This window comes from Mchenga conophoros, linkage group LG15, assembly GCF_057382185.1.
Source record: "Mchenga conophoros isolate Kocher_MC1m ecotype Shallow Benthic linkage group LG15, M_conophoros_male_GT1.1, whole genome shotgun sequence".
NCBI classification, from domain to species: Eukaryota; Metazoa; Chordata; class Actinopteri; order Cichliformes; family Cichlidae; genus Mchenga; species Mchenga conophoros.
This window is the reverse complement of record NC_140540.1, coordinates 15871909-15886240: the sequence shown is the minus strand read 5'-3', so window position 1 is coordinate 15886240 and position 14332 is coordinate 15871909. Positions and strand designations below refer to the sequence as shown.

The window sequence follows — 14332 nt, the reverse complement described above, 5'->3', positions numbered from 1 at the left end:
TTCATTCTCTTAAGTTACTGCTGACTCTCCAATAGGTCGAGTTCGATTCTTCAGCCTAATGATGGCCTCTGTCACTTGAATTGACACATTTTTGGGGCTCATATTGAGTAAAAAGCAAGTTCAGATGAAATAACACCTGGAATCAACTCCAGACCTTTTATCTACTTAATTGTCATGAATGAACAAGCAAATTAGTGTCATCTAGACATAAAACTAGATGCAGTTAATTGTCAAACTACTTATGAGCATATAAAACTGGACAATTATCCATAAAATGTGTCTAATACCTGAAAAAAAGCTAAAGCAATACTTTTGTTAAAGCCCTTGAATTAAAGCTGAAGGTCTGCACTTTATTCACATCTTGCTTGTTTGATTTAGCTTTCACTGTGGTGCTGTACAGAGGCAAAATTATAAGAATTCATTGTCATTGTCCAAATACTTATGGATCTGATTGTATATGCTATTGCAACTTTTTATTGTCAGGCCTTCAAATGATCTGCATTTGAGAAAAAGCAGAAATCTGTTATGTTTACTAAACTAAATATTTCTCACATGATATATGGTAAATGCACATCACTGTAGTTTGGATAGAAATAAGGTAAAAATCTGATTTGTTATAAAGGAAGATGTTAATGCTGATTTGCTATACTTAAAAGAAAAATTAGTAAATCAAGCTGTGGTTCATGTCCTTCAACACATAATCATTGTGTATAGTATACATAGTTCTATAGTATATATCCAGATTGCTTCTAGCTAAAAAAGTCTTTTAAACTCAGAGCCATCGACTTTTTGAAAACTTGCCTCTTTCATCTCTCTCAGGTGAAGGTTATTTAAAGAAAAAACCCCATGAAGCTTTAATTCTTCACTTTCTGTCCTTCCTCCAGTGACCTACAGTACTCATCGCTTCGGGAAGACTTATCTTTTCTGGCTCACAAAGGGCAAGATGACCTTCATGTTACAGTCAAGACAGCAAATTTCTCTTCGCTCATCTCATGTCATCAGCTGAAAATTCAGCTTAGTGCTGCTCAAGATACACCTCATTCAGACCTCTCCTCCCCCTTAGCTTTTACCAAAGCTTTTTCTTTTACCTGGCTACCGCTGAACTGAAAAATTACAGATTTTTCTGTCTTTCTGGGTTCACATCAAATGTCAGCGCAAAAAAGCCTGAAGCTCATACAGTTCTTAAGCTTGGTTGTATGCGACTTTTGTGAAGAAAGGCTACCAGGGATTAGACTGAGGCCTCACTAAAACTGAGGAACATATGCAAAATGCATTTTTACAAAGGATAAAGAGCACTGGAAAAATCAAGCCTGTAAAAGTGAGTGCACAGCTCACCTCTGAGAGTTGAGCCATGTAAAGAGACTTGTTGCACTGCAGAAGCTGAGCAGCCAGGTTACAGTCCTTTCTGTACATTTCCTGCAGAGGCACAAAATGGCCACAATCAAATGAAAGAACAGAGAATGAATATTAAAACTTTCGTTGCCAGCTAAATTTCTGGTCTCTTTTGGATCAATACTGCTTAAACTCTATTCTCCCAAACCTACTTTCCTTCTTCAGAAACACAAAACTTCTTATTTAACTGCTTATTTGAAGCACTAAACATGCTTGGGAAAAAAACTACAATTTGCAAACACATTTTACACATGGTGTAAATGTACAAATTATATGGATCTTGCGTATGGGGGGTACAAAATGACTCCGGAGCCCCTCCCCCCTTTGAAATTACAACATTAAATTGTGCACACGCATAACAAGACGTAGAAAATTTTGGTTTTAAGTCCTCAGTGACAATCGCCTAAAGACTAGTTTGTGACCTCCAGGTTGCAAAGGTGAAATGTTCATTAACCACAGCTGGTGAGTAGTTTAATTGTGAAATCAGTTTCTAAAGTTCCAGTCACAAAGGCCTAAAGAATGGCCAACTGGTGACCAGGAAAAATTTGTTTTGCTTGAAGTGACTAGCTGTTGCTGACCAGACCAGCAAACCAGAAATGCGAACCTTCATTTTTAAAGTCAAAGTTTTTTGTTTGTTTTTTATTTTGATTTTATTGATTAGCATTCAAATTCAAATCTCAGTGAAAACAGTGAAAAAAAACACACAAACAAACAGTGAAAACAGAACAAAAATCTACCATAAAGAAAGAAAGCATGAGACAAGGCTAATGAAAAGGTATTGGCTGAAGCATTTGCTTATTACGCCAACCCTTTTCACAAAATATCTTTTTGTATGCAGCTCCTGTACACAGGGCTTGAAGAAAATAATAAAACAAAGCAAAAACCAAACAAACAAAAAAAAACAAAAAAAAAAAACTTTCCACCTTAGATAAGTAACTACATCAAAGCAAAAGAATCAAGAGGTTGTTTTTTTTTCTCCTTTTTGCTCTTTTCATTCTTGATTTATATATTTTCTAATACTCTATTTTTAAACATGTTTTTAAACAAGGAAAATGAACTACACCTTTTTAAATCACTGTCATAACTATTCCACGGGTTAACTCCTCTAACAGAAACACATCTCTGCTTTATATTTGTCCTTATCTTGTTTTTTTTAAAGAAATCTGTTCCCCTTAAGTCATATTGACTCTCTCTGACTTTGAACAGCTTCTGAGTACTGGGGCAAAGCAAGTTATTTTGTGCTTTATACATTATCTGTGCCATTTTATATTCAACTAAATCATAAAATTTCAGGGTATTCAGATTAATAAACAAAATGTTAGTTGGTTCTATACAATTTGATTGGTTTATAATTCTTATAGCTTTTTTTTGTAACTTGAAAATATGAAGAGTGTTCGTTTTATATGCATTACCCCATATCTCTAGACAATAAGTCATATATGGAAGCAACAGAGAACAATAAAGTGTGTATAATGTTTTTTTGTTCAGGACATGCTTTGTTTTATAGAGAATAGCAATGGTTTTTGACATTTTTGTTTTCACGTGGTTTATATGAGACTTCCAACTCAGCTTATCATCAATTATCACTCCAAGAAATTTATTTTCGTACACTCTTTCAATTTCAATTCCATTAACCCTTATTTTAGATACATTTTTCATTTGTCTAGTGCCAAAAATAATCAATTTTGTTTTCTTTATATTTAATGATAACTTATTTACATCAAACCAGTTTTTTAATATATTTAACTCCTTTTCTGCTGTAGTCAGAAGCTGTTCTAAGTTTTTACCTGAGCAGTACAGAGTGGTATCATCAGCAAACAATACACATTTTAACAGTTTGGAAACACTACATATGTCATTTATATATAATATAAATAATTTAGAGCCCAGCACAGAGTTCCATAGTGCTGCAGCCAAGATGTTTGAAAAGGTACAACTTTTACTTAAAAGGTGAATGTTCACCTTTTATGGTTTGCAGTTCATTTTTCAAGTCTTACTACTGCCTGGTATGTAATGAGCAAGTGTTTGCAAACAAGTCAGCATCTTCCATGCAACTACAGGCAACCATAGCAAAATGCTAGCAATCAAAGCCCTTGGTAGCCAAAGTTCAGTCCAAAGAGCTTGGCCATGCTAAATTATAAAGCTTTTGAGTTTACATTTAAGGATATGTGGAAAATTCTGATCAATCGCCACAGCACAAGAAATTCTCACAACTCTAATGCACACTGTACACCACCTTATGGCAATAGGAAATCAGCATTGTTTGAAAGCATTATCGGATGATCACGTTTTCATTGTGCGTTCCACACATGTAATGTCAAATATTATTAGTGGATGTAATCTAACACCAACTAGAGGCCACAGGCTGTTGTAAAAAAACTAGCTTGTCAAGGGATTAATACTGTCACGACTGCAAGAAAAGTGTCAACTGCAGCAATAGCAGCACATCTCCGTGTCCCCAAAGGTGTTAGGGCCCTATCATCACTCCTTGTAGCTTTAATTTTGCATGTTAGTTTTTGGTAGTTTATCTGCCATTTGTTCCTGGAGACAAAGAAATCTTCATTATATAACATCACTGAACTTAGTCTTCAGCTCTTTATTGCTGTTTCTTTTATCCTTTAGTCAGTGCAAAGTTGCATCACCCACACTGCCATCTTATTTGCTGATATGCTAATATCTGCCGACAAGTTTATGCATTTACAGTAACACACCCAGTAACACACCAAACATTTTCTTCTTTATTATTTGTCAGACACAACACGTAGTTCTTGTCCCAGTTGTGCATAACTTATGTAGCCTAACAATGTCTCTGCTACAGAGAACATGGTAAAAAGTGTTGAGTTTCCGCAATGGGATACCTGAATGAATGAACCACTTCCTCTACAAATGCCATAATTCAAGAGGTAACTACCCCTAGTGACCAAATGTATAATAAAAACAAAATTTAAAAAAACCCAACAACTTTTAACTTATCCATTTATGTTCCCGCTGCCTATAAATCAAAGTTAGATCCTACCGGTCATATTTTTTTATATGTATAATGGAACAGTAAAATCACGAGTCCATTTTGAACTTTAATGCAACAAGGTCATCTTACTACTGAGCTTGCATGTCTTACTCACAAGTTTGTCCAATAATCTGAGAATTTGCAGCTCCTTTCTGGTGCTCCAGTTTGCATATCATAGTGTCACTGGGCAAGACTATGAAAACCCCAAACAGAATGTATGGAAGCGCCTATTTTCTATTTGCCTCAAACAATAACTTCATACTCATCGTCTGGCTCTGCAGAGTTGAATGCTGGGCACTGCTTTACTTACATTGTCTTCTTGAAGCTTCTCGATGGTGAGCTTTGCCTCCATCAGGTGGTTGTTGAGGACGATGATCTCTCTGCTCAGAGCACGCTTTTCATCATCGTGGTGCTGTGACTGATAATGACAGAGCAGGGATTTAAAGATTACTTTAAAGTACTTTCCTCTGTGTAATTCTTTCTTGTGTGTTTTTTAGGAATGAAATTTATAGAATTTATAGAATAGATTGTTTATAAGAGACCTTTCAGACTAACTTTCAAAATTGATTCTTGCATGTTTTTAATTCAAATATGAACCCGGTAAACATAAATAGAAAATTTTTGATAGATCTTTCTAATTTTCTTTTGATATCTAGGTCGTCAGTACTGTTTATATTGGCAACTGTATATGTATATTTCACCTAACTCTTTTGGGTTTTGGTGCCCGTTGGAAGTGCTTTCTGTTCTGAGTGTTGCTGTTTTAATTCCCTTTTACTTTATCTTGTTTAGTTTTACTTTTCATGGTTGCCCTCTTGATTGTCTTCAGCTGTCTTTAGTTCCCCTTCTATTTCCACCTCACATGTATATATTCCCAGAGTGTTCCTTTGTCCTTTGTTGTGTTGTCCATGTAACTCAGTAGCTTTTCTTTGTGTTTCTGGATATTTTCATTTGGACTTTTTAGATTAAATGCTTGCTTTGGTTTCTACTTCTCTCCTGCGTCCTATTTTTGGGCTGTCACACCTAATCCATATTGCATATGACAGCAGCCTATTACATACATATTTCTTAGCTACTGTTGATGAATGGGAAACTTTAATGTCAGTAAACTGAGCTTCCATATAGTTAAATAATTTTTTATTGCATTTTTTTAAAAGCAAAGTTTCTGTTAGCTTCATCACCTGTCAGTAAAATGTATTTTGGCCAAGAGCTTTGGGTTTGTGGAAGCTGTAATTAAAATGCCTGAGTGTACAGTAGTTCCGCCTCTTTGAAAAGTTTAACAGACTCAAACTATATCACAGTGTTTATCAGTCTTGTAATTACGTTCTCTGTAGTTGTGCAGGGCCAAGGGGTCAGATGGGTTTGCGGCACCTCAGGAGTAAACAAGCTTTACTATTACAGAGAGACTTACTCAGCACCTTTCTCACCCTTGTGGAGGGTGTACGTGAAATGAATCAATAACAGCTGATGAGAACACTTCAAAAAAAAAAGAAAAAAAGAGGCTACCAGCCTTTATTTTAAAAATCACCAATTTTCTTTACACAAAAAGCTGGGTGACCTTCAGCTCTTTATTACCTGTACTTGGTATCTCACATTGTCATCAAAATGATGGCGACAGCAATGATTATTATCTTGTGCTGTAACAAACCCATTCGACGAGCATTTTCAGCTGTCTATTCAACAGCGAAGACACCTGATGGTCATACAGTGTTCTCCGGCAGACTAGTTAATTGTATCTTTCCACCAGCAAAAAAAAAAGCAATGTCTGACAAATGAAGTGAGGTGCAGAGCACTGAGGAACAATGGGTTTGCTATCACTCTGCTGTTGGAAGGAGGACAGCCAATTGTAATAAGCCATAATTAACGTCAGTGGTACCAACAGAAGGGCATTCATATTCAAACAAGCTCACCAAGTGCTCTGTATCATCTCTAAATCTCAAGGCTTTCCTACTTGCTTCTTTTCTGTCTACAAATACTGCAAATAGTTGACCGCAAACCTGAGAGCTTATTGTACAGCATGTACACAGGGTTTAAAACACACAGACACCTGTTAAGATACTCACATTTCTGTGGATCTTCTCCTCCAGATCCTGGTTGATCCTCTGCAGTGCTGAGTAGCTACTTTGTATTCTAAGTGACACAATAAACAACAGCGCTCACTTGCAGGTAATAGATTGAACATAAATAGTAGCAGCCGAAGACTTCTGCAACTGGAAATAAGCAGATTGGCAGGCTCAGCAGTGCACTGCACAATTCAAAGCTGAATAACACGTCATATGTCTCGTAATAGAGGGATTTTTCCCCCCACAAGGCATGGTAACATATATGGAAAGATTTTGGGCACCAGTAATAAATATTGAGCCGCAGCTCCACTATGGCTGACAGAGGACCCCAGCCTGAGGATGTCAACGTAATTAAAATGAAGGGGAAAAGGTGACGTTTTGATTATATTTTATAATTACACCTCTCGGGGTTTCTAAAAAGTACCTCAAATATAAAAATGCAACTCCTTTTTTCATTTTAATACTAGTAAATGCAAGGTTTATGTCATGAAACGAATTATTATTATCTTTGTTTTAAATCTGTCTAATCACCACCAAAGCAGATACTGTGATTAGTTTTGGGAATTGGTTTTGAGTCAGCGCCATAATTGCTTTTTGTTGTTTTTGTTTTTTACTGAGTGACATCAGCACCGTCACCGATCTGATGGTTCTTGGTGGAAATCTAAATGGACAGATGTACCGAGATGAGGTGCTCTAACCTGTACACTGCACAGAGTATCAGTAGTATATCCAGACACTTCGTTGGCCAGCATTTAGTCCCAGTATGGCTCCTGTTGAGGATGCCTGAGACATGCCGTGTTGACGTGATCATCAGAAACAGCTACAACCAATGACCACTGCACAACGGCAGCCTTCACCCATCCAGGAATTGGACAGCAATTCCTCAACAGCAGACTCAGACACTTGTGTGGCCTTTCACAGAGGAAACCATGCACTCTATCTTGTATATGCACATTCTAAAGTGTCAGACTATAAAATCTATGAAATCTATTTAAAACACAAACTGGTATTTGTTTTTGATACCACAAGTAAAAACTTGTGTAAACAGCAGGTGAAGATAACAGAAAAAATTACTTTCCAGGAGGTAATTTAAAATGATACAGTATTGTGAGTTACCCAGATAAGAAACACTGCACTGCAGCACTGCATAATTTGCTGATCTCTCAAACACTTGTGGTACAATTGACTTGTGCAATTAAATTCTTAGATCTTAATTGAAGGATGATCTCTAATATAATGACTTAAAGACTCCCTCGATACGTGCTTTACGATATTGAAAAGAGATTAATAATAGCTTCAGCCCGCTTTGGTTCTCACATAAAATCTAGAACGCTCGTGGTAGACATATAATCTTTATTATTTCACTATGTTTGAGTCTCCAGGTATTTTCTGCTAACATCACATTGGTATACCTTCTGTAGTGGATCATAAGGGGTTTCAGAAAATCACCTCATATGTCTACTCCTTAAACAGTGATGCAGTATTAAACATTTTTCCTTAGGCACATGAATGAAGTGCTATCTTTAGAGCAGTCAAGATGAGACGAATCCTGCACATGCTTTAGATAAAACAAAAGCAGAATTCAGATTGTTTTTTAGTAGTTTTAGACAAGTGTAAAGAGGAATTTTGTCAATCTTTGTATTCAATCATTTTCAGCTTTTTACGTTAAAAGCCTTTTGTAGCTATTTCTGGAAATATCCTCACTTTCTTAGATTTTTGAGAAATTTATAGCACCATCTATACAGGTCATCTTGCCTGGAAGTCTTTCTGTCTCGTAGCCTCGTATTAGTACCCTCCCACTTCTCTTTCTCGTGATCTGCACTGTGTGCAGTCACTGGTCTTGGCCGGGTCCACACCAAACAATCCGGACCCCGTCTGATCCAAACAAATTTATTTTGGTCTCTTTTGACCAAAGAATGTGCTGCCAATATTCATCAGGCTTCTTTTCATGTTCTTTGGCAACGTATATTATTATCCTGGCGCCAAGTTGGAAACGGCGAAGCGCAAGTGGCACCATTTTCTGAGGGTGGCCACTGCACCTTCTGTTATTCATAGGGTGGCTCTTCCAATTACTCCTAACACCTGGTACAGCTGTGTTTCAGCATAGAAGTCTGATGCTGAACATAGGCTCATCCACCCATCCATATTTTTGTATAAGCAATCACCCTGAAGTGGAATTTTAAAGTAATATTGTAGACTTCTGACATGTAGTTTGATTGTTCATCATCATGTACAGTAAATGTCAAACCTCCAAGCAAAACACATTTGAGCTGAGCAGTACTTAAAGGCACACTGCAGTGTGCCATTCTTGGGCCCTGACTATTTCAATATGACTAATCTTCAAAAGTAACATTGTTTTGTGTAGCACTGTGTTACAGCACCAATGATGCGGCGTTAAATGCATCTGTCAAATGCTGACATAAGCTCAAAATGTTTAAGAACCCAAATTTCTCTTCTTGAAAGAGAAATAAAACTGAATTTGGAAAGGAAGCAGTGAGTTTGGTGACACTTTTCTGGAAAGGGTTTAATAATCTGCTGCCAGCGTCTAATTTGATCTCTTTATTTTGTTATTTTGTTATTTCCCTTTAGGTGACAGAATAACCATGCTCTGCTTAAAACTGATATATTATTTGTTTAGCATTCAGTTTATCATTGTGTCCGTGTCCTGTATTATGCTTTATATCAGGGGTGTCAAACATAAGGCCCGGGGGCCAGAATCGACCCGCCAAAGACAACAATCCAGCTCACTACATGTCTTTGGAAAATGTGGATGAGTGCATAGATTTTGGACTTCTAACTGTATTTTCACATTTTACAAGTTGTCCTACTGATAAAGACTTCCCCCACAGCAATTCACATACAACAGTGTAATAAAGTAATAATTACACAATTGAACAACAGAAAAAAATCCCAGTTTTTTTACTACCTACTAGTCAGTTTCAATTTCAGTTTTTTACAATGTTTCCACAATAAAAAGAATAAATTAAAAAACAGGGAATTTTCTGGGAATTAATAACAACTTTCCTCTTTATTACTACAGGACAGTCTAGACCATGAGCATCCAGAGCTTCTTCTGAAATGTAATATTTATCTTTCACAGTTTAAACCCAAAGAGTCATGCTGATAGATTTCTTTAAATAAATAGAGCAGCATTTATTATCATGTAGTAAAACTAAGATGTGTTATAGAAATTATGCTTCTTTTTCTTGTATTGAGATTTTACAGGGATTAAACAGATTACAGTTCAACTTTCCTACACTGACAAAAAAGGGAGGCCAGCTTAAGATCAAAGTGGGCCACCGATGTAAAATGAGTTTGACATCCTTGATTTATACAGACTTATAAACAGTATTTGATTGAAGAATACATTTGTATATTATTATTATCATTCCTATTATTGTTCTGCAGAACAGAAACCTGTGCTAACCCTGTTTTAGTCAGGCCAGTTTAATGTCAACAGGCCTGCTCAATAAATAAAATTAAAAGTTTTATCTCAGACTTCATAAAAAGTCCACTAAAACAACTGCTACGTACTTCTTGTGTTGTTTGGGCTGTAATGGGCTTCTCCTACAGCTCCCTCAGTATATTTTATCTTTCCTCAGTTTTAAGCTTGTGTTCAGTGGACCAGAACTGCAGATACCCATGGGTAAGTGCTGAATGTGGAAAGTCCAGTGCAAGCACTATCCACCACAGAACATTTGTGAAAAAGATGGGATATAAAACATTTGCTGTTGCTGTTTACATTCCTGTGACAGAGCTGTGTTGTTATTGTCTTTTACTCTCTCTGCTCATGTTTGCTCTCACGAGTGGAGAAAAAAAGAGAATCTTAATTTTCTGAAACTGAGAAATGTTGACTGCAAACAGAGTCCACAAACAATTTGTGAAATCTTCTGTGCCACACTGCCACCATCTTCGCCCCCTGGGTGTTGTAAAGTTTGTACTGAGGGGCCTACCTGCGCAGCTTATCAGTAAACTTGTCCAACTCCTCCTGTGCTCTGCGCAGCTCCGTCTCCAGGTACTGCCGTGTGGAGTCAAATTCGCTCTGCAGTAGCTCCAGCTTGTGTGTTGTGTAGTTAAGTCTTTTCCGTAAGTCCTCCTTCTGCTCCAGCAATGAGCTACACACACACACACACACACACACACACACACACACACACACACACACACACACACACACACACACACACACACACGGGTTCAGAGCACATGATGGAGGAAACAGGCTCCTAACTTGAGTGCATGCTTATCTAAGTAGTCTACAGATCTTTTTAATGCACCCCTGAATGGCTGTGCAGTTATGATGGGAGCATCATGAGAGGGTGATAAAAGTAGAAAACTTGTTTGCAAAAGTGCATGGTGCGAGCAAAACATGGGATCAAAACACAGATCTCTAATTAAGAATCCAGGCTGGGGTAAGTAAGGATACAGAGCTTTTAAGACTTTAGAGCATTAGTCAATCTTTTTCAGTATCAAAGCTTTGCAGCACATCACAGAAACCTCATCAGAAAGTAATACAGGCCCAATGGAGAAAAAAAGAGGTTTTAATCAGTGATGAAACATGAGACAATGAAATCTAATATGTCATGCGAATAGACCCCGAAGGCTCAGATTTACAAAACGACGATATTCCCCACATGTAATATGGGAAGACAGCACAATGATGAGTATTTTTAGAGTATGTGCATTACCTGAGCTTCAATCTAATAAAAGGGCAAGTGTGAGTGGGAAAGGAGGAAATGTCTGTTGCCTTGATGGATCTGAGTGTGCACGGTGGGGCTTAATGGACCTCATATTGACGGACAGATGGAGGAAGGAGGGTAATGACTCTATCTGAGACGGATAACAGATAGCAGATTGGATGGAGATGTGGTCACGACGTTCTTGTCACTTCCTCTCTTTGTCTCTTTTTCTCACTGTTTAACGAAATCATAGATTCAGGGAGTCGAGGGCTGAGGGACATCGAAAAAAAAGAACAGGGACAGGTTCCTTTGAGGGATTTTGTTTTTTCAGGACACTAAAATGAGGTATCACCCAGTTTAATCTAATTAGCATGCATGATAATCTTTCTGCAATCGATAAGATGAAAAGTAGAACGGGTCAAACCAGACTTCATACAGAACCTCATTGGGTATAAATGAATATTTCTGCTCGATTATTTCTCAGTAGTTTTGTCCAAATGTCTCTTTTAATTTCCCCATTAAAGGCAAATTACAACACAGATGCACCAGATATGTGCAGGAGACATGGACACAGAGGACGACTTTGGTTCAAGTAGCTATGTTTGGTATATCCACACTAAGCTTAGAAAACAAAATTGAGCTGAACTAAAAAAGGTGACTCATGAGCACTATTATAGGCCACTATAGACCACTATTATTACACCTGTTATTATGGACCACTATTTGTGTACTGAAAAGTGTTTTTTATGGTTAAAGACCATTATTTGTGCATTAGTGTCATTTTTTTTAGAAGCTATCTCATTTCAAAGGGTTGAATGACCATATTGTGTTCCTATCCTCTGACCTAGATAGAAGTGTTACAACAGCTGTTCAGTTTAGGGGAATAAGGATAAGGATGCTAAATAAGAACCCAGACACACAGTACAGGGTGGGCCATTTATATGGATACACCGTAATAAAATGGGAATGGTTGGTGATATTAAAGTCCTGTTTGTGGCACATTAGTATATGTGAGGGGGCAAACTCCTCAAGATGGGTGGTGACCATGGTGGCCATTTAGAAGTCGGCCATCTTGGATACAACTTTTGTTTTTTCAATAGGAAGAGGGCCATGTGACACATCAAATTTATTGGTAATGTCACAAGAAAAACAATGGTGTGCTTGGTTTCAACGTAACTTTATTCTTTCACGAGTTATTTACAAGTTTCTCTTTGTTCACAGCCATTGACATGTCGAAGAGGTTAACACGTGAGGAGCGGATCGAAATTGTGTTGATATCTGGTCAACGCAGTAACCGGGTCATTGCAGCAGATTTCAATGCAAGACACCCTACAAGACCACCCATCTCCCAGGCTACAGTTAGCAAACTGCTTGCTAAGTTTCGTGAAACTGGTTCAGTGTTGGATTTGCCAAAGTGTGGACGCAAGAAAACTGTCACTAATGAAGAATGGTCTGACACTAACCCACATTGGATGGATCCCTCCAAGACTGTTGGACCAACAAAAGTGATGGTTTGGTGTGGTATATGGGGTACAATGATAGTGGGTCCATTCTTCATCAATGGAAACCTCAAGGCCACTGGATATTTGAAATTGCTACATGATGATGTGTTTCCCTCTTTATGCACTGAAGCTGGCACGTTCCCTGAGTTTTTCCAGCAAGATGGTGCACCACCACATTATGGGTGCCAGGTCCGAGCATTCTTAGATGAACAGTTTCCTGGAAAGTGGATTGGTCATCGTGGGCTAGTTGAATGGCCCCCAAGGTCTCCCGATCTGACCCCCTTAGACTTTTATCTTTGGGGTCATCTGAAGGCAATTGTCTATGCTGTGAAGATACGAGATGTGCAGCACCTGAAACTACGGATACTGGACGCCTGTGCTGGCATTTCTCATGCGGTGTTGCTATCAGTGTGGGAAGAGTGGGAGAAGAGGGTTGCACTGACAATCCAACACAATGGGCAGCACATTGAACACATTTTATAACTGGTCAGAAACTTGTAAGTAACTCATGAAAGAATAAAATTACGCTGAAACCAAGCACACCATTGTTTTTGTTGTGACATTACCAATAAGTTTGATGTGTCACATGGCCCTCTTCCTATTGAAAAAACAAAAGTTGTATCCAAGACGGCCGACTTCTAAATGGCCACCATGGTCACCACCCATCTTGAGGAGTTTGCCCCCTCACATTTACTAATGTGCCACAAACAGGACTTTAATATCACCAACCATTCCCATTTTATTACGGTGTATCCATATAAATGGCCCATCCTGTACTATAGACCAGTTGGTAACCCCTGGCAACTACAGGTCGCTAGAGAAAAATGTGTAATTCTTAGCCAGCTGTACCAAAAACCTCCTTGCATTTGCTTACAAAAGCTGCTCAAAGTTGCACTTTTTGAAATGTGTTGGTTGGAGCAGTAAGGCGGTGGTTTTATTTTGATGGGGAATGGTGTCTTTTTCTGGTTTGTGTATCATGTTTTTAGCTTCACTACCACTTGCCGAGTATTCGGAGGGTGTTTGCAGACAAGTCAGCATGTTACATGTGGTCAACACAGCAATCACAGCAAGGTTTGTGGAGCAGCGCTCTCTTTGGTGCAGCTTTCATCTGGTCAACACGCACTCAGCAACTGGCTGGAGAATATTAATTTTGCCCTAGTAACCAGAGGTTGCCAGGAGCTCAAGGCCTGTGTCAGTGAAGCATTGGTGGATTAAAACTGAATTCCACCACTGTCCAATGTTACAATAATAAAAGCTGAATACAGTTTACTGTCCTAAAGTCCAGTGTTTTGTCAACCCATCCACCCACCCCATCTTCTCCGCATGTAGACTTTGTGGCTCTATAAATATCACCTCACGTCTACCTTTTCTTGTCTTCTCTGCCACACATAAATGCAGCTAGATCCTTGCACAAACTCACAATGTTTTGTTTTTCTTAAAGAATAACAAAAAGATACATAATGCAGTGCTCATATTCTCTCAGGTTGATTCCTCTGTATTAGATATGGATTGCTTCTATTTTTAAACCAATTAAGTTTTATTTTATGAAAAACTGAGCATCTGAATTTTTCATTTCCACTTTTTTTTTTTTTAGCAAAGCAACATAATATCTTATCAAATTTAGAACTTATTTTTTCTCATGTTAGGTAAGTTGTGCTTCTGTAAAAGTAGTTTACGTTCTCTTTTTAAGCC

At 38.0% G+C, this 14332-nt stretch overlaps 1 protein-coding gene across 5 annotated transcripts in view; it reads right to left on the bottom strand.

Annotated features, from left to right (window-relative positions):
* Positions 1-14332, bottom strand: part of LOC146558111 (brain-enriched guanylate kinase-associated protein) — a 39399-nt gene that overhangs the window by 6446 nt on the left and 18621 nt on the right. For all 5 annotated transcript variants that reach the window (XM_085247645.1, XM_085247647.1, XM_085247648.1 and 2 more), the window contains 4 exons: positions 10413-10574; positions 6460-6526; positions 4710-4817; positions 1336-1416 (listed from right to left, as the gene is read on the bottom strand). In XM_085247645.1, coding sequence (XP_085103771.1) covers positions 1336-1416; positions 4710-4817; positions 6460-6526; positions 10413-10574 — 418 coding nt within the window. The remainder of the gene's footprint in view (positions 1-1335; positions 1417-4709; positions 4818-6459; positions 6527-10412; positions 10575-14332) is intronic.